The 26,827-nt window shown below is 46.7% G+C and overlaps 2 protein-coding genes across 2 annotated transcripts; one reads left to right on the forward strand and one right to left on the reverse strand.

Moving 5' to 3' along the window:
* Nucleotides 1-10,261: 10,261 nt before the first annotated feature.
* Nucleotides 10,262-14,479, forward strand: rag1 (recombination activating 1; the record flags this gene model as incomplete). The annotated part of the gene is made up of 3 exons (XM_083654730.1): nucleotides 10,262-10,599; nucleotides 10,780-11,924; nucleotides 12,732-14,479. The coding sequence occupies 3 exons, from the start codon at nucleotides 10,262-10,264 to the stop codon at nucleotides 14,477-14,479; spliced, it is 3,231 nt and encodes a 1,076-aa protein (XP_083510856.1).
* A 2,967-nt stretch (nucleotides 14,480-17,446) lies between these two features.
* On the reverse strand, nucleotides 17,447-19,048 carry rag2 (recombination activating gene 2; the record flags this gene model as incomplete). The annotated part of the gene is made up of 1 exon (XM_083654307.1): nucleotides 17,447-19,048. The coding sequence occupies one exon, from the start codon at nucleotides 19,046-19,048 to the stop codon at nucleotides 17,447-17,449; it is 1,602 nt and encodes a 533-aa protein (XP_083510433.1).
* Nucleotides 19,049-26,827: the final 7,779 nt, after the last annotated feature.

A 26,827-nucleotide genomic window follows, 5' to 3' on the forward strand; every position in this document is an offset into this window, starting at 1 on the left:
TCCCACTAAGTTGGTGGAGTCACACACACCTTTTCACAATGACAGTGATGTCTGGAGGTGAGGGAGAAAGGAGGTTGACAGTGATGTCTGGAGGTGAGGGAGAAAGGAGGTTGACAGTGATGTCTGGAGGTGAGGGGGAGAAAGGAGGTTGACAGTGATGTCTGGAGGTGAGGGAGAAAGGAGGTTGACAGTGATGTCTGGAGGCGAGGGAGAAAGGAGGTTGACAGTGATGTCTGGAGGTGAGGGAGAAAGGAGGTTGACAGTGATGTCTGGAGGTGAGGGAGAAAGGAGGTTGACAGTGATGTCTGGAGGTGAGGGAGAAAGGAGGTTGACAGTGATGTCTGGAGGTGAGGGGGAGAAAGGAGGTTGACTGTGATGTCTGAAGGTGAGGGGGAAAGGAGGTTGACAGTGATGTCTGGAGGTGAGGGAGAAAGGAGGTTGACAGTGATGTCTGGAGGTGAGGGGGAGAAAGGAGGTTGACTGTGATGTCTGAAGGTGAGGGGGAAAGGAGGTTGACAGTGATGTCTGGAGGCGAGGGAGAAAGGAGGTTGACCGTGATGTCTGGAGGCGAGGGAGAAAGGAGGTTGACAGTGATGTCTGGAGGTGAGGGAGAAAGGAGGTTGACAGTGATGTCTGGAGGTGAGGGAGAAAGGAGGTTGACAGTGATGTCTGGAGGTGAGGGAGAAAGGAGGTTGACAGTGATGTCTGGAGGTGAGGGGGAGAAAGGAGGTTGACTGTGATGTCTGAAGGTGAGGGGGAAAGGAGGTTGACAGTGATGTCTGGAGGTGAGGGGGAAAGGAGGTTGACCGTGATGTCTGGAGGCGAGGGAGAAAGGAGGTTGACAGTGATGTCTGGAGGTGAGGGAGAAAGGAGGTTGACAGTGATGTCTGGAGGTGAGGGAGAAAGGAGGTTGACAGTGATGTCTGGAGGTGAGGGAGAAAGGAGGTTGACAGTGATGTCTGGAGGTGAGGGGGAGAAAGGAGGTTGACTGTGATGTCTGAAGGTGAGGGGGAAAGGAGGTTGACAGTGATGTCTGGAGGTGAGGGAGAAAGGAGGTTGACAGTGATGTCTGGAGGTGAGGGGGAAAGGAGGTTGACAGTGATGTCTGCAGGTGAGTGAGAAAGGAGGTTGACAGTGATGTCTGGAGGTGAGGGTGAAAGGAGGTTGACAGTGATGTCTGGAGGTGAGGGGGAAAGGAGGTTGACAGTGATGTCTGGAGGTGAGTGAGAAAGGAGGTTGACAGTGATGTCTGGAGGTGAGAGGGAGAAAGGAGGTTGACAGTGATGTCTGGAGGTGAGGGTGAAAGGAGGTTGACAGTGATGTCTGGAGGTGAGTGAGAAAGGAGGTTGACAGTGATGTCTGGAGGTGAGTGAGAAAGGAGGTTGACAGTGATGTCTGGAGGTGAGAGGGAGAAAGGAGGATGACAGTGATGTCTGGAGGCGAGGGGGAAAGGAGGTTGACAGTGATGTCTGGAGGCGAGGGGGAAAGGAAGTAGCCTGGTAAACGAGCCGATCATGTGAACTCACATTTCACGCAGTGTTTGCAGTGGGCAGAAGTTGGGCGGGTGTACTTGTCTTGATAGACAACTCTTTCAGCCAATCAGTGTTGGATCCAGTCAAACCCAAATCCACTCGGGAGAACGGCATAAACATCTTTTCCACGGTGAAACTCCGCTGTTGCATACTCCTGTACTTGTTTCATTGTTGTTATTGAGTCTATTTCTGCAATAACGGCACTTTATGGCTGTTTAAACCCAACGAACGTTGACGTTACTCCTTGAGGTGGACAAGCACGGAGGCAGCCATTATTGTTTTCCCACAGGCGTTCCTGATTGGCCGGTTACGATGTCAACTACGAGGCAGGTCGCTGATTGGCTCGTACGCTTTGCAGTTTCTGTAAAAGCCCTCCCAGGCCTTGAGGCCAGACGGTCTGGTAGAACAAAATGAAATGTGAGTTCACGTGAGCAGCTGGTTTAGCAGGCTAGAAAGGAAGTTAGGGTTAGGGTATTGGGTGACAGTGATGTCTGAGTGATGTCTCGTTTACTGAGGTCATAACTGAGAAGTACGGCAATTCCCCAATTCACTTCCATGTAATCGGGCTTCTTTTTGCAGCCAGTGGAGTCACCCCCTGCAGGCCATTCGAAAGAATGCAGGTTTAAGTTACTTCCACATTGGCTTCACAAACGGGGCGAGGAGCTAGACTCACTGTTCTTTCCCAAGTGTACTCACTCGCTCCCTCACTCAGTCCCTCCCTCCCTCCCTCATTCACTCAGTCCCTCCCTCACTCACTCACTCACTCACTCACTCACTCACTCACTCACTCACTCTTCCACATTGATGTTGACTGCTAAAGTATAGTGTAAGGCAGCTTCCTCTTCAACGCAAACCTATTCCAGACACGTTAAACCATCTTATAAACAGTCTCCATCTCTCTCGCTCTCGCTCTCTCTCACTCTCTGTCTCTCTCTCGCTCTCTCTCTCTCCTGCAGGTCTTTCACAGAAAGGCACGGGATGAAAAGCTGTGTATAGAATGTGCTTCCCAAGGGAAGCTAAAAAGCTCGTTGGTAAAGGGAGAGAGGGTGAGAGCATATGAATAGAAGAATAGCATTTTCATCATTGATATTATGAGCTGGCCATTCCCAGCCTCCCTCGCCTCTTTCCATTATTCCCTATTCAGCTAGGAATTCATTTCCTTATATGCAGACTGTTACACTTGTACAGGCAGGCCGGCAAACGCAAAAGTGTATCAATACGTTTGGCTCTATCCAGTCCCAAAGCACTCCCGCGAGTAGCTGGATGCTGTATTTATTTGTGATCTTTATGTTTTCAGTGCAAGGCAAGCTACTCTCCCCTCTAACTACAGGGACCACCTGTTCCTCGGCCCCTTCCTGAGGCATCTCTGTGTTCTGCTGCCATATGCCCCTCAGTCTGGCTCTGCTATTACATTTTTTCTCTCACTGTCTATACTCCAATCAGGAAACTCTGCACTTGGTGAAATTCTGAAACGAGATGGGATTTTTCAACCCGCACAACTATATGTCTGCTGCTGCTGCCCCTGATGAAGCAGCCCATATAGCCATCATCATCGTCACCAGGAGACCAGGGTGGTAGAATAATGGCTCCGCTGCTGGATTATGTGAATCATGGCAATGACTGGTTGATAAACGCTCCATCACCACCCGGTCTCTGGCTCCAATAGCCATTTATCTCTCCAACTGGACATGGCTGCCAGATGACAACTCCCCTCCTCCTCCACCTCCAGCACCACCACCCGCCACCACCCCCCCCCCCCAATTCAGCCCCTCCTCCCACCTCCTATAATTACTGTACCCTATGAATCGCTTTTAAGATCAGTCAGTCTAAATCAGTCCTGAACCAGCGTGCAGCACTGTGCCCCCATTGTGCCTTTGTGTGAGCTCTGCCAGTGCTGGTGCAGAAAAGGCCACAGCTGTCCTGGCTTTTTGGTAGAATAGACTTCTTAGTTAAATGACAGGAAAATAATACGCAGATGTACGTGCGGGAACAGGGCTCTTTTGTGTCGGGTGGGAAGTGGAGGGCGGGGGGGGGGGGGGGGGGGTTCAGAGTCGACAGCCAACAGCGCTGCTCTTCTCACACTCCTTGACACATAATGGGACCAATTTTTCTCTCTACATCGCTCCCTAGTGGCCATGATTTGCTCATTCCATTGATGGAAGGCAACTGAGGGAGGGAGGGAGGGAGAAAGGGAGGGGGCATGAATGACCAGTTGAGAGATATCGTCTTTAAAGTTGGTGCTGAGAATTATTTTATTCTTATTCTTATTCTTATTCACTTTGATTGAGAACTTGGATCACTGCTTTCCACAGCCAGTGGATTACCTTTGGGGAGGCAGTATGGATGTAACCCATTTACTATGGTGTTTATCAACCGACAAGAAATCCTGCCATCAAGGATGCTGAGTGTTTCAAAGGTAGAGGAGTTGTCTGCAAGACGCTAGCCCTCAGCTGACGGACCGTCTGTGTAAACCAGCACCAGACAGTTTGGGAAAGAGGACTAAGACGTTATTAAACAGAATACAAATCCACTGAGCAGATGTTTAGGTGACTGGAAATCCCCCGGCATCAAAGGGACTACTCCTCAATCAGGACAATCTACATTTAATTAACACAGAATTAAAGAGCATTGTTAGTCTGATTAAAGACACCGGTCTTGATTCCCCACTCTACTCTAGTGCTCCTGAATCCGGCTTAGGTTTTAATTTCATTTGGTTTACCGAGAGTGGATCAACATCCATCTGGAATGTCTGCTCAGATGTCAGCTCTCTCTTCTTGGAGGGTCCATACTGTAAACAGGAACACCATCACACATCGCATTCAGTGGAATCTCCGCATGTCATTGACCTCTGTGGGGGCTTTCTTGCTATACGGTAATGGGATTTCTCCTCATAAAAAGGTTCGTCAAATGGACACTCACAGTTGCTGAGGCTTAAGTTGTCGCCCCTATTGTCTGACTCACCAGAACAGAAGAGATGAATGGAACCAGTCCAAAACTGAAATAACTCCGCAGCGCCTCAGGGAAAGTTATAATGCAATATAAGGCTCGGAACGAATTAATGCGCTCCGAAGACGAGACTATCCAATAAAATGAACATTTGGATAGCTGGACATGGAAGATATTGTGGTGTCAGGCTGTCAGCTGCTTGTTGTGGGGGATGTTATTAGGCTGAGATGGTGTGTGCCTCCCTGCTCTCTGTTAAAGCTCCATCAGTCAGGATGAGCCCACAACAAATGCAGTCGAGTCATACAGGGTCACGCAAGACCCCCCAGACAGCATCACTCAGCTCAGCTGTCCTGTCCCCCTGCCTGCCTGTCACTGGGTCATTAGAAGGACCCGCACCAGTGGCCAAGACGGAGGAAAAGACCGCTAATGGATCACCTCATTGGAATAATCGCATAAATTATTATTAACAAAACCTAAGGTGAGGGTGAGAGGAGGGACGAGGGAAACAAGAGTTTGACAGGGAGAGAGACAGAGACAGAGAGAGGGACAGAGAGAGATAGAGACAGACAGAGAGAGAGAGAGAGAGGGACAGAGACAGAGAGAGGGACAGAGAGAGAGAGACAGACAGAGAGAGGGACAGAGAGAAAGAGAGAGAGGGACAGAGACAGAGAGAGAGAGAGAGACAGACAGAGAGATAGAGGGACAGAGACAGAGAGAGGGATAGAGAGAGAGAGAGAGAGATTGAGGGACAGAGACAGAGAGAGAGACAGAGAGAGAGAGAGGGACAGAGAGAGAGGGAGAGGGACAGAGAGAGGGACAGAGAGAGAGAGAGAGAGACACAGAGAGAGGGACAGAGAGAGAGACAGACAGACAGACAGACAGAGAGAGGGACGAGACAGAGAGAGGGACAGAGAGAGATAGACAGAGAGAGGGACAGGGACAGAGGGAGGGACAGAGAGAGAGAGAGAGAGAGAGAGAGAGAGAGAGGGGGACAGAGACAGAGACAGGGACAGAGAGAGAGACAGAGAGACAGACAGACAGAGAGAGGGATAGAGAGAGAGAGAGAGAGAGGGACAGAGAGAAAGAGAGAGGGATAGAGAGAGAGAGGGACAGAGACAGAGAGAGAGAGAGTGAGAGAGGGACAGAGACAGAGAGAGGGACCGAGAGAGAGAGGGATAGAGAGAGAGAGAGAGAAATAGAGAGAGAGGGACAGAGACAGAGAGAGGGACACACAGAGAGAGAGAGAGGGACAGATATGGAGAGAGGGACAGAGAGAGACAGAGAGAGGGACAGAGAGAGACACAGAGAGAGACAGACAGAGGAGAGGGACAGAGAGAGAGAGACACGCGCACGCACACACACACACACACACACACACACACACACACACACACACACACACACACACACACACACACACACACACACACACACACACGCAGAGACAGACAGAGAGAGGGACAGAGAGAGAGAGAGGAACAGAGACAGACAGACAGACAGACAGAGAGAGAGAGAGGGACAGATAGAGGGACAGAGACAGAGAGAGGGACAGAGAGAGACACAGAGAGAGAGAGACAGACAGACAGACAGACAGACAGACAGAGAGAGGGACAGATAGAGGGACAGAGACAGAGAGAGGGACAGACAGAGACACAGAGAGAGACAGACAGAGAGAGGGACAGAGAGAGAGAGAGAGGGACAGAGACAGAGAGAGGGACAGACAGAGACACAGAGAGAGAGAGGGATGGAGAGATAAATGGATGAGGGTGATATGAGTAGTGGGCGAAGGCTTTTGTTCTGGCAGGTGGCTTTGAGGAATGGTGCTGCATTGGAGTCTATCTCCTTGAGTATTAATTGACCAAATCATGTCTGGGGATGAGGGATGGACGAGGTGGACAGTGGGAGGTGATTCACTGACTGAAGAATGGGACGGGGCCAAGCTGAAGTTGTTGAAAATGCAATTAAACTTTGCATTCTGAACTCACAATACATTGCATAACGCCCAGTAGAAATATGAGAGCCAAATGCCCTCTTTTCCCCCCGAACGCAATCATCAAGATGCGTCCATTCTTCATGACATTTCTAAATATCATGCTGCAATTGTTTTTTGGTCTATTCGAATGTAGATGATGCTGACATTTTATTAAGGAAGATAGTGAAGCTACTGTGGAATTCACCCATTGTCCCATGTCGGCTGTTGGCACTTTTCCTTAAGCTGCTGTGTGACTTGAGCAGGCGGAGGGTGTTTCTTGGACCTTTGGCTTACATAGTTCTGCCTGGAAGGCTTGATCTCTTCCCTCCTTTCCTTGTCACAGCCTGCAATCAGCCTTAAGCCCCTTTGTGGTCTCCACTCCCAGCTAAGCCTGTTATCCTGCGCAACTCCTTTACACAAGATCACTCTGATATCCCCCTCCTGTTTTTCACCTCCAACGCCCCCCCCCTCTCTCTCTCCCTCCTCTCTCCTCCTTTCTCTGGCTCTCTGTATTTCACACGCACGCACACACGCACGCACGCACGCGCACACACACACACACACACACACACACACACACACACACACACACACAGCACACACTGCCATCCCTCCCACCCCATCCACCTGCTGCACAATCATATACACAGACATTGCCCATTGGCATTGTTTGGGTCCATCATTATATATTATGATAAATATTTGATCGTGTATCCCCCCCCTCCCCCTCACATTTTCTCCCCAATTGTACTTAGCCAATTTCCCCTGCTGTCCCGGTTGTTGCTCCACCCCCTCTGCCGATCTGGGGAGTTGTAGACTGCGCTTCCTCCGATACATGTGCAGCTGCTTCTTTTCACCTGGCAGCAAGGAGTTTCACGGGCAGGACATAGCGTGTGTGTGTGTGTGTGTGTGTGTGTGTGTGTGTGTGTGTGTGTGTGTGTGTGTGTCTCTCACTCTCTCTCAGTGGCAGGTGTCCTTTTCAGTGGTGGCGCATCACAAAAACCCCTGTATTTCCTCCTCCTGAACTGCGGCTCCTGCTCCGCTGGTCTGCTCCTCACATTCATAACACTCAGCCTCATGCCAGGTGGCTGTCTCCGCCAGTCTTTCCCCCTATAAATCAAACTGTCATTGACTTGATCAATAACAAGTCAATTAGCAGACGCAGAGAGATGAGGGTCTCAGCGGGTCACCGCCTGTTTGCTAGACAGACATCTACAGCTTTGTCCCTGTCTGCAACGGAGCTGCGTGTATCACTTATACCTTGGAAAACATGTGGCTGCCCGGCTATCATAAATCTAAATATCAACTATAAATAGGCTTCGGAACATCTTGCTACAATCCATCATTTGCTAGTTCTCGGATATGTAATGTATCAAACACTGCATATACCTGCGATCTCCCACCTGCATTTGATGAATGTGAACAGACCCAGAAACCGCTACTTTTTTGCTACCAACTTATTTGTATATTATTTCCTGTGGATAAGTCTATGCTAATCACAAGAAGAACTACTATCACTGTCTAAAGACCATATGCGGCGAATAATAGCAGCGAAGCCTGCCAGTACTACTCATCCTGCCTCCGCGTTAAGCAGACAAGAGTGGGACAGACCCAACTGTTGTTCGGGTGCCCACTGACTGTGTATCTAATGACTTGGCTGGCAAAGCCAACACAACAGCAACAGGCTCCTGTGGAGAAGACACCAGATTAATCCCCTGGATAATTACAAACAAGAGTGATCTTGGGCAAATACTCCCTCATACCTACTGAGACATGACATCACGTGATGCTGCGTAATTAAAAATCACTCTTACTGGTGACAGGGGGACAGTTTGAAGGAATTAACGATCATTGGTAATGGAGACGGGGGGAACAGTCGAATGAAGGAAAGGTGCTGCTTCAACGTTCTGAGAGCTACAGGAGCAAAAGTACTGATCAAAACGATGCATCTGCCAGTCTATGAAACTTTGGCTTGTGTCAAGTGGAATATTATAAAGTTGTTGATTTTGTTTTCCTTGATCAGAACTGTGTGTCTCTTCACTAGTAACCGTTTCATGTGTTAACAGTGTCTTTTTCCTCAGTTAGGCCACCTGGTTGAGGTGAAGCTGCAGAGATAAGAGGTGACACTGGGTTGTCTCCAGCTGAAGATCAGTGTGGTATACAACTGTTTGTTTTGGGGTGTGCTGTTGGATTCTGGGTACGCGTGCGTGTTGAGTGCATGTGTGTGTAGTACATGTGTTTGTTTGTTTGTTTGTGTGTGTGCAACTGTGTTTTGGGGTTGACCTTGTTTTTGTGTGTGTGTGTGTGTGTGTGTGTGTGTGTGTGTGTGTGTGTGTGTGTGTGTGTGTGTGTGTGTGTGTGTGTGTGTGTGTGTGTGTTTTTTGCAGATCAGCTGCCTGTATCAGCTGGCAGGAGTTGACTGTTGGGATCCCGTACAAGGAAGGGTATAAATACAAGAACACAAGGAGAGAGTTAGGAGCAATCCCACTGCATGGAACAGATGCACCAAGCTGAGAGAGACACACACACAGTGACAGGCACAGCTATATACAGTACAGTACACACACACTGTGTGTAGGGCCTGGCTGCAGGGCATCCCTTGTGCTCCCATGCGGAGAAGACCCCCGGGGGAGCCGACGCCAGCTGAGACTGAAAAACAAGGTAAGAGGCGCAGCTGACACGCATGCATTGCACACACGCCTCGCCTCAGCTGTGTGTCTCTGAGGAGAGTTCAGCATGTGAAATACACACAGAGAGAGGCAGGAAATGAAGGAGACTGCCAGACTCAAGCCTCCCAGGGAGAGAACCAGTGAGGACACTGAAAGATGGGTAGAGGGAAGATGCTGCAGACTGTGTGCTATAGATGTGCAAGGGTAAGACTCAACAATAGATGTCATCGTTTATAAGAATGTTCGACTGATTAATTGATTTGGGGTTGGAACTCAAATAGAATGAGAGGAAAATAAGGTCCGTAGACACTGTGGTTTGATCGTGATTGATCTGTAAGCGCTGTCAAAATGTGATTCTGGAATTGAATATTGTGTTTGGAACAATTCTTTATAATGTTTGCTTTGATATGGGTTGTTTCTCTTGTTTCTCTTTTTCCTCCCGTTTGGTCAATAACTTTGTATTAGGAAGCAAGTTTCCTGTTCCTCCAAATGTTTCTTGGTTTAAAATGCCAGTCAGAGACTCCTGAGGCTCCAATTCCGCCTTGAGCCAAGAAAACGACTCATATAAATGATTGACAGCCTTGCAGGGATAAGGTTTCTCATTTAGCAAACTCGCTGTGTCAAAGGAAAAAAAGAGTCACAATGGCTCCCTGAGCGATGGGATTGGAGATGAGAGAAATGAAGATTTCGGTGCTGTATCGATCCACCAATGCTTGTCTCATGCATTTTACACAAGATCTAAATGGCACTTATGGCACTGCAGGTCAGGGCTCACTACTCTGTTCAGTGGAATCTCACAGTACTCTGTGTATAAATCCAGCAGGAATCATGTAAAGCTGATGGGTTTTGTCATGGGATCAACAGTGAAAAGGCACTGGGGTTTCTCTGAGGATCCAAATACTTAAATCTCTCCTCTATATATCCATCAATGGGCCTTTCATATGCAACTGAAATAATTCAATACTATTGTAATTGATCTAACTAAGCTCTGCCTCTCTCCTAACCTCTCCTCTCCTCTCCTCTCCTCTCCTCTCCTCTCCTCTCCTCTCCTCTCCTCTCCTCTCCTCTCCTCCCCTCTCCTCTCCTCCCCTCCACTCCTCTCCTCTCCTCTCCTCCACTCTCCAGGGTCCGAGGCCTAAATCATGGCGGAGGAGAGCCTGGAGACAGACGACCCCAGATCTTCCATGCCGGCTGAGCTCCACCATCCCCAGTCAGAGTTTTCATGCTGGAAGTTTAAGCTGTTCAGGGTAAAGTCCATGGAGAGGGCTCCTCTACCCAGTGAGACGCAGCCTGAGAAAGGAGCCTTGTCGAGGCTCTTGCCTCCCGGAGCTACAAGGTCAACAGTAGACGATGATGTGGGTCTTCCAGGGAGTGTCATGAAATTGTGCCTTGGGGGGAAAAGCAAGGAAAATGTGGAGGGCCCGGGCCGGAGGGTGGATCTGAAACTACAGGAGATGGACACCCACATGGGCCACCTTAGGTGAGTGGGAGATTCACCAGCATACACTATCAAGTATATTATGGATTTTTTACATAATATCACATGTCCATTTGTAAGGTATACAGTATTCCACTAGTCACACATATCAGTGAAAATGTCAATGCTTTTCTTTCAATGAAATCACATGACAACATTGGCATTGTTTTGTCCTGTGTGAAGGTGTCTGTGTCGGCTCTGCGGAATGTCTCTAAGGAAAGTGAAAGGCCCAGAGCATGAGGTCCAGGGGGCTCTGGACGAGGCGAGCAGGGGGGCCCTGCGTAAGACAGGCTGTAAGTTCACCAGCTGGCCAGCGGTCATCCTCAAGGTCTTCAAAGTGGACGTGACAGAGGACACAGAAACCGTCCACCCTCCGTCTTTCTGCCATCGCTGTTGGATGGCTGCCATACGAGGTGGTGGCTTCTGCAGCTTCTCCAGGACTAGAGTCCCAGAGTGGAAGCCCCACTCTTCTGTCTGCCCTCTTTGCTCCCCCAGGAAACCTTCACTCCAGCGGACTAGGAGGAAGAGGAGGAAGCCGGCTGTTCATAGAACCCAGAGCCTGGCAAAAAGGACCAAGTGGGACCACGGTGACAACACCGCCACTGGTGAGAGAAGAGTTCTGAGACCGCTAGGAGATCATCACCATGGTCCTGCGCTCAGAGCCTGCAAGAGACCCAGTATCCAGAGAGAGCAGTGGGTGAAGAGCATCACTCACTGCCAGAAAGACCACCTGAGTACCAGGCTGATCTCCGAGAACCTCCCCGTGGACTTCCTCTGCTCCGTCACCTGCCTGGTGTGCGACCACCTGCTCTCTGACCCAGTTCAGTCTCCCTGTGGACACCTCTTTTGCCGCAGCTGTATCATGAAGTATAACCGCACTCTGGGACCTCACTGCCCAGCCTGTCATATGACCTTTACCCCCGCTGACCTCACCACCCCAGCCAAGGCCTTTCTAGCAGTCCTGCATTCTCTCCCTCTGCTCTGCCCACGAGGAGGCTGTGGGGAACAGGTACGGCTAGACTCATTTAGAGCCCACTGTCTCGGCCACCATCTGGACGAACAGGATGCAGACCAGAAGTCCCCAGAGACGACGCACCTTGAACACTACCTGCTAATCAATAAAGGAGGAAGACCCCGGCAGCATTTGCTGTCACTGACGCGTCGCGCCCAGAAACATCGCCTGAGGGAGATGAAGAACCAGGTGCGGGCGTTTGCCGACAAAGAGGAAGGGGGCGACATGAAGTCTGTGTGTCTGACGCTGTTCCTGCTTGCTCTAAGATCTGGGAACGAACACAGGCAGGCGGACGAGCTGGAGGCCATGATGCAAGGTAAGGGGCTATTTTAAGGTTTTGCTTCATAGCTCATTTTCAAATTTAGGACATAACCCTCATATCCTCAACAAAGACACAAGTGAATGAAAATGATATAGCGTTTGCTCATTAACATTCTGCCTACCGCAGAGAATACATCTCATAAATAACAATGAGTTGAAAAGTTCACTATTTGAGGAGATCGAGCGGACGAACTTAACCGGATTTTGATTGAAAAGCATTTAATCATTGTCTGCGTCCGTCTAGTGGAGCAGTTTTGTTACACAGCCAACTCCCTCCCTGATCCTCTCCCACTCTCACTCTCTGTCTGCATGTCCGTCACTCTCTCACACACCCTTTAATGCACAATAACAACTCTTGTCAAGGGGCCGTTAGAATCAAAACAACATCAGCAGCTCTTGTATCTGCAAATGACACAGACAGCAGCTTCCTCCTCTCGGGGGAATAGAGGCCAGCTGGTGTCTGTTTTCATCTGCAGCCAATACATCACTTTTGCCAGCTTCACTGACTCACCCTCTGCCGCCTTATAACATTTGGAAATTAGGAAATATTGAATTTAATAATAATCACCAAAGCACTAGAATGGGCCTGTGGGCTTTTGACAATGATACATCAACATTTGGCTGCTGAATTCATTATTCTCTCTGAATCAAGGTATGAATGACAGGGAATGCAAATTAGGAAATGTTAGATACTGCAGTTCTTTGCAAAGCACGAGAAAGGATTTCCACAGTTTGGTGTTTGGTGTCTCGAATCCCTGCCTTATTTTGTTCCTGTCTTTCCTCTTCATCTCTCTCTCTGCAGGCAGAGGCTTTGGCCTGCATCCTGCTGTGTGTCTGGCCATTCGCGTCAACACCTTCCTGAGCTGCAGCCAATACCACAAGATGTACCGCACTGTCAAAGCCACCAGCGGCCGCCAGATCTTCCAGCCCCTGCACAGCCTCCGGGCTGCAGAGAAGGAGCTCCTCCCCGGCTATCACCCGTTCGAGTGGCAGCCAGCCCTCAGACATGTGTCTACATCGTGCCATGTGGGCATCATTAACGGGCTCTCTGGATGGGCTGCCTCGGTGGACGACTCCCCGGCTGACACCATCACTCGGCGATTTCGCTATGATGTGGCCCTGGTGTCGGCCTTAAAGGATCTGGAGGAGGACATCATGGAGGGGCTGAGAGAGCGTGGGCTGGAAGACAGTGCTTGCACCACAGGCTTCAGTGTTATGATCAAGGAGTCGTGCGACGGCATGGGAGATGTCAGCGAAAAGCACGGCGGCGGGCCTATGGTCCCCGAGAAGGCTGTACGCTTCTCTATTACTGTTATGTCTGTCTCTGTCTTGGCAGAAGGAGCGGAGGAGGAGGTTACCATCTTCAGGGAGCCAAAGCCTAACTCAGAACTGTCCTGTAAGCCCCTGTGTCTGATGTTTGTGGATGAGGCAGACCACGAGACACTCACTGCTGTCCTGGGGCCCGTCGTCGCGGAGCGCAATGCTATGAAGCAGAGTCGACTCATCCTATCTCTGGGTGGCCTGCCTCGCTCCTTCCGCTTTGAATTCAGAGGCACGGGCTACGATGAGAAGATGGTGCGCGATTTGGAGGGCCTGGAGGCCTCAGGCTCCACCTACATCTGCACTCTGTGTGACTCCACCCGGGCGGAGGCCTCTCGCAACATGGTGCTGCACTCCGTCACCCGCAGTCACGACGAGAACCACGAGCGTTACGAAATGTGGAGGACCAATCCTTTCTCTGAGTCCGCCGACGAGCTGCGAGACCGGGTCAAAGGAGTCTCCGCCAAGCCCTTCATGGAGACCCAGCCCACTCTGGATGCATTGCACTGTGACATTGGTAATGCTACAGAGTTTTACAAAATCTTCCAGGATGAGATTGGGGAGGTGTACCAGAAGGCCAACCCCACCCGGGAGCAACGGAGGAGCTGGAGGGCAGCTCTAGACAAGCAACTGAGGAAGACAATGAAGCTTAAACCGGTGATGAGGATGAATGGGAACTATGCCCGGAAGCTGATGACCGCGGAGGCGGTGGAGGTGGTGTGTGAGCTGGTGCCCTCAGAGGAGAGGAGGCAGGCCCTGAGGGACCTTGTGGGGCTCTACCTGCAGATGAAGCCTGTGTGGCGCGCCACCTGCCCAGCCAAGGAGTGCCCCGATCAGCTGTGCCGCTACAGCTTCAACTCCCAGCGCTTTGCCGATCTCCTCTCCACGACCTTCAAATACAGGTACAATGGAAAGATCACCAACTACCTGCACAAGACGCTGGCCCATGTCCCTGAAATCATAGAGAGAGATGGCTCCATAGGAGCCTGGGCCAGCGAGGGGAACGAGTCGGCAAACAAACTGTTCCGGCGCTTCCGCAAGATGAATGCACGTCAGTCAAAGGCGTTTGAGCTGGAGGATGTGCTGAAACACCACTGGCTCTACACCTCCAAGTACCTGCAGAAGTTTATGGAGGCTCACAAGGATTCAGCCAAAGCGCTGCAAGCTACCATTGACCCAGTGGAGATCCAAGACGATGGGGATATGCCTCTGGATACTACTGAGTTTTGAGAGTTGAATTCATTTTAATTGTTAATGTGATTGATTATCTACACAAGATAGTATGAGTATTACGTACTGTATAATATTCAATTACTTTTGCAAAAACATTATGAGAAACTACTGACAGCATACTTTTGTATAGTAAGTTTGAAGCAGTAATCTCTATCCTCAAAGATGCTGCTTTTTTCTGTAATTAAGGAATATCTTTGCAATTTTACACAATACAACATCATTCATTGTGGGATTAATAAGTGTTCTTCCTTAAATGACCCATTTGATTTACCCACACGGAGTCATTTCCAGAGGAAGAACATGCTGTTCTCAGCCCAGTTTTATATGTGTATTATACCTGTTAATCTTTAGTTAAACATCAGAGTGCAAAGATGGGACAGTAATGGAAAGGTAACATAGAGTCCCTCTTCCTTTGCTTTTAGCAAGAAAGATTTTTTTTAATCTTGAGCTTCCTGTGAAATATGGTTCAGTTTATTGTATTGCAAGGTTATGACACATTTATGGATTTATACAGAGAGGATATTTATGGAAACAGATGAAAGTGCTGTAAGTCATGGGACGGAAATTGTGTTAAAAAGACCACATTTATGACCACTGTATTAATATATCATTTGAGCTGGAGCAAAATGCAATCACAGAGACCCAAATGTTCTTTGTTTCATGAGTGCCCCCTGAAAAAGATTACTTTAGTGCTTTATAGCGGAGTCCCTGAGGGGCAGAATAGATGCCAGGTCACTTTGAACCAATTTTTATCTCTTTTAGTTTTTGCACAGTGGAGGATAGATGATACTTATTCTACTTCTTCACATAAAATAAAGCATATACTGACCTTTTTGTTGATATCATAGAAATACAGTATGGTCCATTACTAAACCTAATACCCCATGGACTTGCTTGCAGGCAGGGATTTTTCATCAGGTCTGTATATAACCTGCAGCTCCTTTTCGCTGCTGATATTTTCTCACAACCGTCACTGACAGAGGAGGGCGATGGGAGGGAGCAAAAGAAACTTGATGTAAACTGATTTGGTGGCAACTTTATTTGTTTGATTGATTGATTGATTATATTGTCTTTTTCTGCCCTCACTATTTGGAATTGTGTCAGGCAATTTTGTTTTCTTATTTGATTGAATGTTTTGATTTGATTTCGCTGTCACAACTTTAGCCATCCGACAGCTGCTGTGAAATATTTATATTTCATTTGATAGTTGTCACAGTCCTACAATAACATCATGTTTTACAGTACAGTATATTGTGACATGTCTATTTGTTTTTGTTTTTATCATAATGAATTGCATTTCCAACATAATGGATGATGGATGATTCATGAAATTCTGCTTGTTCACTCTTCACCGTGTATTTCATTCATACTCGTTTTTACACTAAAATCAGTTGTTTCCTGGTAATGCAGAACACTTTCAACAGTCTCTTATTCGGCATGAATTGAAAATCCACTACGTTCATGTTTAAATGTTGTTGTTAATAGTTTACAGACCTCTGGTGTATTTACACCAAAACAGACATCTGTTGTTGTATTTTTGGTGGATCTCTTGTATATTGAGACAGTGATGAGTTTGTTTGTTATGAAAAATGTCTGTTTTCTTAAAAGAATGGATAAATAAAAAATTACAATTACTTAAACTTCTGTGTTGTTCTCATTAAAATGTATTCAACATTTTCTTGAACTGTCCTCACTAAAATTCATTCTATTAAATTGTATTTGCGACAATAGAAAAATACATGAATTAAAAAAAGCAATTTGGGTCAAGTAAACCAGTGATTCTATAATAACTGCACGCTATGACACACTCATGCTAATGAGAGTGAAAGGCTGAAGTACCATTCCAGCAGTACCTCAAGACGTCTCAAGAAAGTCTCACAATTATTTTCTGAACAGAAAAAGGAAACCGACATAATACAAAGTTATATAGAACATTTAACTATTTATTGAAAGATGCAAACAATGTACTCTAAAATAAAATAAAAAAGTATCCAGCCATGTTTTCCTGAAGGAGACTTTTTTTTAAATGAATGAATGGTTGAGAGGTACATTGTTTGCATCTTTCAATAATATTTTTATATCACTTTGTAGTGTGTGTGTGTGTGTGTGTGTGTGTGTGTGTGTGTGTGTGTGTGTGTGTGTGTGTGTGTGCGTGCCCGTGCGTGCGTGTAAAAGGCTGGGTCAAAGGGAGCTCTTTTGGATATATTATGCTCTTTACATCCTAGTGTCATGTTATAATGCAGCTTCTTGAGATTTATCTGATAAGGGCTTCAGGAAATTATCTTTATGATGCCATTCCTGATGTCTGTACTGTTCTCCCTTTATCCCTTTACAATTTTCTGATAATCTTTTCTCTATTCTTTGGTTGTTATTTACTTGTCCACACTGTGCTTGAGTCTTCACACTTATGTGAATTGTATACCGTACATTCTCTTTGGCTATTACATCATCTATCTAGTTTATGTAGACGTATGTCTGTGTGTCTGTGCATCTTAGTATCTGCTGAACTACATTTCCCAAGTTCCCATCTGAACAAGATGAACACAACACAGGCATACTGATTGTACTGATTGCACTGCTGTTCTTGTATGGACCCTGTTCATTGTGAATGCTGTTTTGCGCCGATTAAGTTCTTGTGACCGAAAGCTTGGCATCTGATTAGAAGAAACTTGCATGGATGTAAGTGTGCAGAACCTTTCTTCCTCTTGATACGAAGATTGTAAGAAAGTACATTGGAAAGATAAACCACAAATATGAAATTTAGATTTCAGGTTTTATTTATTTATTTTTTATCTTATTACAAACATTGCTCATATCACAAATCTCCATATGGATAACTTTTTTTAGTTTAAACATAAACTACTATAATATAAACATGAAGAATCCTAAATACAGTTACTGCCTGACCAGGGAAGATATTCAAAGAGATTAGAGCACATATTCCAAAAATGCTCTGACCATACATCACTCAAATAGCTTTCTAAAGAAGCTTTTCTTGGCGGGGGTCATCTTTATTATGGGCGGGGTCTTCCTATGCATCGTTTTCATCTGCGTGCGCTTTAGAGGCAGCATCTGTCGAGGTGGGGTCATCTCCTGACAGGGTAGACCTCCATGATCCTGGCAGAAGTACTTGCTGTTGCCCTCAGAGAGCCTCACCAGCAGCGTCTCAGACAGCTCCATGCACTGAGCGTGGACCCAGTGGCCTTCCTCCCCTCTGGAGCAGAAGATCATGGCTGGCCGGTGGAGCTCAGTGGAGTAGTAAGGCTCCCATGTGTTTGGGTCCAACTGGCAGCCCAGGCAGCATTTGACCCAGTAGCCTGTTTGCGACTCGTCCTCCTCATCCTCCTCATTGTAAGCGGCTTCCTCTCCATCGCTGCTGTCCTCCAGCTCATGGGGCTCACGGCCAAAGTACAGCTCCTCAGAGTCCTCCAGTGGAGCCGAGTCCTCATAGTCTGTCGACTCCTGGCTGCAGCCCTGGGTTCCTTCCTCGCCCTTGTCTTCCTCCTCCGTCTGGAAGCACACCTGATAGAAGTACTGCACATCCGGTTGGGCTGACCTTCCCTCGGTTGGAACCCCTATTAGGGCACTTCCCTCCCCCAAGTTGCCGCCAAACCAGGTGCGGCTGTGATTGATATCTGCGGTCCACTTTGGCGGTTCTAAGGCCTCGATGTGGATCCCTTTGTCATCCAGGATCACTGTGCTGCATTCCATCCTCTTGTGGGAGTCTGACTGATACCCTCCTAAGATCATGTATCTGTGAGTGGGACCTATGCGGGAGATGATAGCACTGGAGATGGACATACCGGCGTCTAGGGCCTCACAGGAGAGCATGGGGCTGCCCTGCAGAAGATCGACACGCAAGCGAAAGAGTCGAGGGGGGCGGGAGTCTGAGGAGAGTGAGTGACCTCCCAGGAAGTAGACACAGTCTTCTCTGGCAATGGCCAGATGGAAGGACTGACCATCGGTGATCTGGGGTAAGGTGTGAGCAGAGCAACAGCCAAAGTCCAGGTCAATCAGGAACACCTGAGGGGGACAGTCTACAACGCTGTTCCAGGTCTCTGTGGTGCGCTCTCCTGCAGGCATGTAGGCCCTACCCCCAAACAACACGGCGGCCCTCTTTCCCCGGCTTTGAACCATACTGATTGTGTGGCCGTATCGGGCCCCCGGCAGTGCTCCTACCAGCTCTTTCTCCTGGCAGCGCACGGTCAATTTGCGATTGCAGCCGCGGCTGTCCAGGGTCAGCAGGTAAAGGCTCGACGAGATCTCGTTATTTGGGGTGCGGCCACCATGTATGAGGTAGCTCTCTGGGTACCCGTCATGGGGGTCGAGGCGGCCAACAGCAGGGCAACGCAACGGAGGGAGGTAGGAGGAGTCGTTCGAGAAGCAGATGGCCCTCAACTTCAGCTCGCCATTTTTTAGCCGGACCCCAAATACTCCTGTTGGGCAGGAGCGCTTGGGCCAGCCTTTCTGGCCAAACAGAAGAACCTCTCCGTCCAGCTGCAGCAGGGAGCAGCCAGGCTGCAGAAGAGCTGCACAGTTCACTGGAGTTACTGGTTGCAGGGTCATTGTCTGGCAGGTGCCTGCGTCAAAACAGCACACAAACAGAGTGGTGTCAGTCAGCTGTTGCTTGTTTTGCTGCAATGATTACTTCCTGTTTATCAGCAACTGAAAGATCATTATCAATCATACTATGTATTGTAGGCTAGATAATGCCTGAACAAGGGCCTGCAATCTGTCCACATCACCACAAGTCACTTTAATTTAGTGAATGATGATATCAGACACCAAAGTTTAGATAATAAATATAGAAAGGATTGAACTTCAAGCCAATGTATTCACACTGTTCAGAGAACATTTATTCATATTACAAATCATATTATTAATTAGTGTTGTGTCGCTTGATTGCTAAAATAAAACATCAGCCAGCAAGGCCCATTGTGTTATCATTTTCACGACTGCAAGACAGGTCATATTTATGGATTGTTGGCAGTAGCAGCTTACAAGGTGCACTTGAAAGCAGCACGAGATAGCAACAAACATTTTGTGGAGCAGCCAGAGGCTTCCTGGCAGACGGTCTGTGACAGAATACTCAGCATGATTTTCCAGGAGTATGGGTACATTTTCTGTATCATTAGCCTAAGGACCATTATGAAACAAATGGGTAAATGCGCAGCAGTGGCACAGTGTTGACATCATGAATCAGGGTTTGGGTTTTCTGGATTGTACCTTTGAAATCAATTTGTGCATCTTCACAAATGCTGAATGGATTTTCTAAGCTTATGAGAATACCAGAAATCTCCTTTAGACTTAGCATTAAATTCTCCGTATAACAATGATATGATTGTCATACTATTAGCTGTACAGTAATTACAACACTATTAGCACTGCTACGGTCAATATAATTCTATGCAATACAAACACTGTTTTGCTATGTTTGACAGCCAGTGGGACGTCGGCACATAAGCTTAAAAGATTGAGGTGCAGAGTAACAGAAAATTAATTTGAAAGCCTGACAACTGTTATTACGTCAATATATTTAGAATCATATATATTTGAGCATTGCTTACCTTATGGCCAAGGGGCCAGCGTGCAGAGCTTCAACTAACTTTAATGGGAATCTGAATGAATGAGAAGGATATGCAGCGTAAGTTTTGCAAAGGCAGGGAGTGACAGAGCTTGTGAAGCTTGGTTGACTCAGAAACACTTCCAGTGAGGTTAACAGTCTGTGACCGCCGCTCACTGGCAGGTGTGCTGCCTATGCAGTTAGTGAGCTCACTGAATAACCTGCAACAAACAAGGCACCACAGGCTATTGAGAGTGTCTCGTCTACTGAAGAATTCTAACTTGTGTCATATACAAACTGAAAAACTATTTGGATACATTTTCAGGATTTATGAGGAACCATTACTGTATGTTCGTCAGACTTGTTTTATTGTTCTATCTAAAATAAATAATTGACATTGCTTTCTCTTTCACTGCACTATTGTTAAGCAAACTACTCATCTTAAATCTAAACAACGGACATGGATGACATCATGACCCATATTGTCGAGGAAATGGATGTTGACAACCCACTGATCCATCAACATGAAAAAACAAAAACAAATTCAATTTCACACAAAGATGATAAAACATTTTTTTTATTCACCAGCTAAAGCTCAAAAGTAGTAGTAAAAGGATTTAGGGGCCTAATCAAACATTGTGTTGTTAATAATACAATTCCCTCCTCCACTCATCTGTAACGAATAAAGGGAGGTAATTCACTTTCTAATGTAAAAAAACAAAAATATTTATTCAAGCACTGCACTTGAGAAGAGTCCATTCAAAATGTGTTGTGCCTGTGTTGTAAGCATATTTACTATTCCACGGCTTAGTATGTACACATTTTCAGCTTTGCGACTCTTAGCTTTAATATAGCCTCATTTATTTTTTACAACTTGCTCCCCTTATTTTATTTATTATTTAGTATTTTAGTATTTTGCCTTCTCAGGATCCCTCCTCCACACACTTGATGACTGCACTTATTTTTGGCTTCTAAGATTATCAGAGGCAGCTCACCCTTTACACACTGTCAGAGAAACTGCTCTTGCAGCATGTTACTGGCAAAGCTCCCACACACCTTCACAAAATGTGTCTACTGGTAGCCTGTGTAAAACACACACATAGCCTATGGATCCAGGCCCTCATTGGACAGATCACAGTAATGCCTACTAAACCAAGAGCTTAAGAGTCAACACCATCCCTTTCAGTGAGCACTTTGACATCCTCCCTGAGAGCCGGCTAACGTGCCGTGCTGCGTGCAGTCAGTGGAGTCATGATCCCTCACTCTGCACCTAATGCACGACTAATAGATTCTGCCATTTTATGAGCAAAAGGTGAAAGAAAGGGGGGGAAATACCATTCTTACAGGATGATGAATTCATTGTAATTACCCCTAAGCCTGAAATTATTTTATATAGGCCTCAGTTTCAAAGCTTTCGCCCCGGTGCAGGTAGCAAGCCTATTGTTTTAAGTCGCACGCGCGCACGCACCCACACACGCACGCACGCACACACACACACACACACACACACACACACAGACACACACACACACACACACACACACACACACACACACACACACACACACACACACACACACACACACACACACACACACACACACACACACACACACACACACACACACACACACACACACCCAGTAGAAACCTGGAGAAACAGAGCTGGAAGCAGATGTCTCCCCACTCATTAGCATAATGTTTTTGTGCGTTGAGTGGCTGAGAGAAAAGGCATGGAGTGTGCAAAACAAAGGCTGAAACCACGAGTGCCTGGAAGACCGTTACAGCTCCAAAACACAGAACAGCAGAGCACCTGCGTCTAAACTCATGCTCATAGAGTCGAGTGTGCAGGAGAAAAGAATTGGTTGCGAGAGAGGATATCATGCATGAGCTACTAACAGTGGGATATGCAGAACGGTTTTAGCTTGTCGTAAGTTGAGAAATATGACATCACAAATAAACAGCCCTGGAAACATAAGCCTGTACAGTCACCTCAAGGCAACAACAGCACAAAGCACTGCTGAAAGTACTGCCTGCTATGAAGCTGCAGCTGGGACGGCGCAGAGTGTGAGTAGGAGTTCACAGCAGTGTGCAGCAGGCCTGCAGGCCATGCAGGGGGATTTGTACATAATTGATAGAACAAAGTCATTAGAATCTACGGTAACACCTGTTTCTGTCCTTTGTAATGTATCACTGACTGACTGTTGCTACCCTGAAGCAGGAGTGTGAGGGATGAGGCGGTGACATCTCTGATGTTCTGACGATCAGCGTGCAGCAGTGTTTATCACTATTTAATGTTCCGCTAATTGTTCCCCTTGTGGTGATTGGTGCTGAGTGCCAGTGGGGTAATTTCACCTCACTCCGTCTCATATTCCTGCAGTAACTGTACTGCAGGAATATGAGATATGGGGATTTTTTTATTAATTCATGATCGTGGGACAAGTGACCCGTAATGCTCAGCTTTTACGTTGTATCATCGTTTCAATGCTCGCTTATTTCCTTCTGCACTGTCCCTTCAATCCTTATTTCCCACTCCTTCAATCTTCTGTTATCCCGTTATCTTTGCCATTGCTCTCTTTTCTATTTTCCCTGCTTCACTAAATGTGTTTCTCCTCTGCTCTGCTGTCCATTCTCGGCGTACGCGAGCACAGACTAAGCTCTGCTTGCCTTGGTAAGTGGCAGGATGCCATGGGTGAAGAGTACGTGGCTCAGATACCCTGGGATAACACCAGGTGCCGGAGGGCCATGCACGGAGTCTCTCTGCAGCGCCTGTGAGCTGTCATCTGACCAGACCCAGGCCCGCTTCTTTCACTTGTCTGTCTTCGGGGTCAGCGTCAAAAGGTCGCAGGTTGTGACCGTAACGTGTTGAACAGCAGGCGACCTACAGGCATCTTTTAAGCCGATAAGCACATAGTTGCCACCTTGAGTTGTTGCATCTCGACTCCTTCCCGGGGGGAGACGGAGAGATCAAGATGGAGTACACAGAGGAGGAATAGAGTGGTCAGCGTGGCGAGGGAGACAGGTCTGGCAGCAGAGGGACAGCTCGGTGGGTGCATCTTGGCTGCTGATCTGAAGGGGGGCGGGGGGGGGGGGGGGTTGGGTCAACGGCTTGTGGATCAGTCACTCTATCCTGTGAGCGTGATGGACTGTCCCAAGGCTTGTAGAGAGAAAACCTCCTCAGCCATTTTCAATCACACTCCTCTTCTCTTCCGCCAGTCCCACTGCTTCACCCCTTCCTCTCTCTGTCCGCCTCCTGTAGTTTATCTCCCGCCATCCTCCCTATTTCACGGATTCTCGATTTTCTTTAAGCAAATGGCTGGATTGTTTCAGCAGAGGGCAGTTGACTTCAGATGTGTACGTTGAAGCATGAACGGGACCTCAGGCAACACCGCCTATTGATTTGACCATGATTCTGATTAGAGGGCTGCATGGCTGTCGCAATCGATACACTACATCAGTGAACTGCACAGTGAAACGGATGGTCTCGGATAGGATCCCATATTTGGCTTCCAATTAATCATGTTGTTGATTATTTTTGAAGATTAAAAAAGCAGTTGAGTGAGCACAAGGTTCCTCAACATGAAAAAAACAAAACAGTTCAGCGTAAGAGGCTCTCGACTGTCCAAACACATCGGACACTGGATGTAACAACTGCAGCCAATAAGCCTACTTGATCATCATGATTGAATTTTATGGGCTGCTAGACACTGTTGTAAGTATATGATAAGATTAGGATGAAAGATATTCCTCTCGCACAGCTCTCCTGCACGGAGCGTCTTATTATCTTATTGTAATGAACGATAGTGCTGCTGATGTGCTGTATAGCTGGCAGCTGTGGGGATGGATGCTGCTTTCCATCAGTCACCGCGCTGAAGGCAGAACTGTAGGTACTCTGCACCCGCTATTATTTACACTATATAACTGTTGCGAGAACGAGTCCTGAAGCCCGCAAATGGGTTCGCATGGGTTCCCTCATCTCAATGGGATTTTTGAACAGGTTTTTGGTTTGATGCCTGAAATAAGGTCTGTGGTTAAAGGAACACTCCGCCCATTTTCAACCAGCTTTGTATCATTAGCACATCAGTAGTATATCAGAAAACTGTAAACGGTTTTGAAGTCTGTCATTTAATTTGACAGTTATTGAGTGTTAAAGTGTGGACCAGTGACATCACTGGTCCACACTAACTCAAATTAATAACTCATTAACTCAAATCAACTCTCAATAACTGTCAAACTAGATGAATGATGAATAGTTTGACAGTTATTGAGAGTTGATTTGAGTTAATGAGTTATTAATTTGAGTTAGTGTGGACCAGTGATGTCACTGGTCCACACTTTAACACTCAATAACTGTCAAATTAAATGACAGACTTCAAAACAGTTTACAGTTGTCTGATATACTACTGATGTTCTAATGATACAAAGCTGGTTGAAAATGGGCGGAGTGTTCCTTTAACAAGTTTATGATACTTGGCTATTTGTGTTCAGCGAGATCATCTTCACAAATACACTTTTGTTTAAAAAACTTTTATGATTTTTGAAGTGTTCTCTGGTGATCGCCATTTCTGGTGATCTCATTTACGCTTCAAAAAACCATAAAAAAAAGTGGTGTGCATTTGTGAAGAGTACCTTGCTGAACACAAATATCCAATTATGACCAAAAGCCTGTTTACTCATTCTCTGCCAAAGACGTACCCGGACGTACTTTTAACAATGGCGTTCTGTGCCAAAGACGTACTCGGACGTACTTTCATGTTTTGGCTGTTTACATTACATCAGACACTTTCCCAGCCTGTGACATTGTTTCAGGTCAAACTGATATAAGGAACCCGCTAGTTTAGTATTTATGGGTGGAGCCTGTGGTCGAAACAGAGTTCGAGAGTTCTCGGATGGCGAGGAAGACGCTGGCGTTTTTGTTGTTGCTATGAAGGCGTTAGGAATCGGAGGAGGAGAAATGGGTGCCACTTGGAGCGATGACGATGGTAAAAAGTAGCCTATTTTTTGTATCGCGTTTGAGATGAAATGATCACACACACAACATTCGAGTATAATTGTCACGCATTGTTTATAACTTATGCCGCCGGCATGACTCGCTTCACGTTTCCTCTTGCCAGCTCTGTCACACTCAAGGGAGAGGGAATCACATGGATACGTCAAACGCGTCAAACCGCGTCACACACCCGTCCCCAGCAACCAAGGCGAAACATGTGTCACATAAACATTTCAAAGTTTACAGCACTAACGTAGCTATTGTGTGATCTTCTGTGCTCAAAATCCTGGCACTGGGAGCACACAGACCGAAATGACCCTGGCAGAGAATGAGTTAAGAAATCCCATTGACTTTGAGATGAGGGAACCCAGTGCGATGCTAACTTCAACAGCAACAAAATACATCATCCCTGCAGCACTCTATAGGCTTAAGTAGTTCTTATTTAATAGACTAATAATTCAAATGCAATTCAGCTGACATTCTGTAGCCATTGCGCAGTTTTAACAGTGTTTTTATGTCATTTCCTCGAGGGAGGGGCAGATTGTCGTCAAGTCAGTGTAATATTGAATACTGGAATTAAAACACTGTTGATTTGTTCATCCGAGATGAGAAACGGCCCTTACAGACGCTTTCGACAAGCAGTAGCATCAACTTAACTTGAACTTGACTCCAATTTAAATATATCAAGAGACGTGTTAATTGCCTAGATTTTATTTTAATGATGTACATTTGGTGTTATGTTAAGTTTTTATGGTTTTGTCAATGAAAGAATCTATCACCCCAATCTTGTCTATTGTTTTCTGTAGATGGTGCATTGTCGGTGACTTCAGTCAGCTGTGGAGGAGGATGCCACCACTGATCCAGACAACACTAGTTTTTCTTTGTGCTCTACTCACTCTTTCCTCTGTCTAACTCATCAGAATTCAGACTGGCACATTATGGAAGGTTTTCCTTTAGAAGAGTATAGTAATGGCATTCTTGTTATCTGAAAATAGGGCTGTTTAATTGTGCGCATGGATCTTCATTAATATCACTTCATCCTAATCTTCTGATTATGCTGGAATTAGAGAGGTAGAATTTTGCCGTGCAGTATTGATATGAGGCTTTGAGATGGCTACAATGCTATTTCACGGAGAATGGTTCTTTTAATTGCTTCTTTGACAGTAAATTACATTCACCGAGTTCTCACATTTTTGTCCGGAAAGAGTGGGAAACTCAATAAAAGTCAAATATGTCTTAATCCAAGTATGAAGCTAACCCCTCACTGAGCACGTGAAAGACATTTATGGCTCCACCGTTCATTTAATAGGATTTAGTTAATATTATGTGCATATTATTTCTGTGATTAAGGAAGTAATTTCCTTTGCTTTGAATAGTCACATTAGCATTTTGATGCATCTCCGACACATGTGAATTGCCTGGCTGTCCCGCTATTAGTGTTGAGGGCACAGCTCTCGTGTTTCTTTATGCAGTCACCTCTCAATACACCTCCCGTTAACAAGGCTTTAACTCCAACCTTGATTGTTGCCTGAACAGCCAAGCAAGTGTTCTCATTGTGTGCATACATACAGTACATGAGCTCCATCCATGGCATCAGTGTGAACTGATCTGAAGTAGGCTGTTCTATAGAGTATATGCAAGCCAAGGAGAGTGTTCGCTACGTTCACACAGGGCACCTACGCCTTGCCTTGTCTCAACCCACGCCTACGCCTACAGACCTTGAGCTGCGCGTGAACCTATCACACGCTTTTGCGATCACACTGCACGCCTATTCCACGTTCACCTGAGCCGA

Source organism: Poromitra crassiceps (genome assembly GCF_964638095.1).
Source record: "Poromitra crassiceps genome assembly, chromosome: 18".
In the NCBI taxonomy this organism is placed as follows: domain Eukaryota; kingdom Metazoa; phylum Chordata; class Actinopteri; order Beryciformes; family Melamphaidae; genus Poromitra; species Poromitra crassiceps.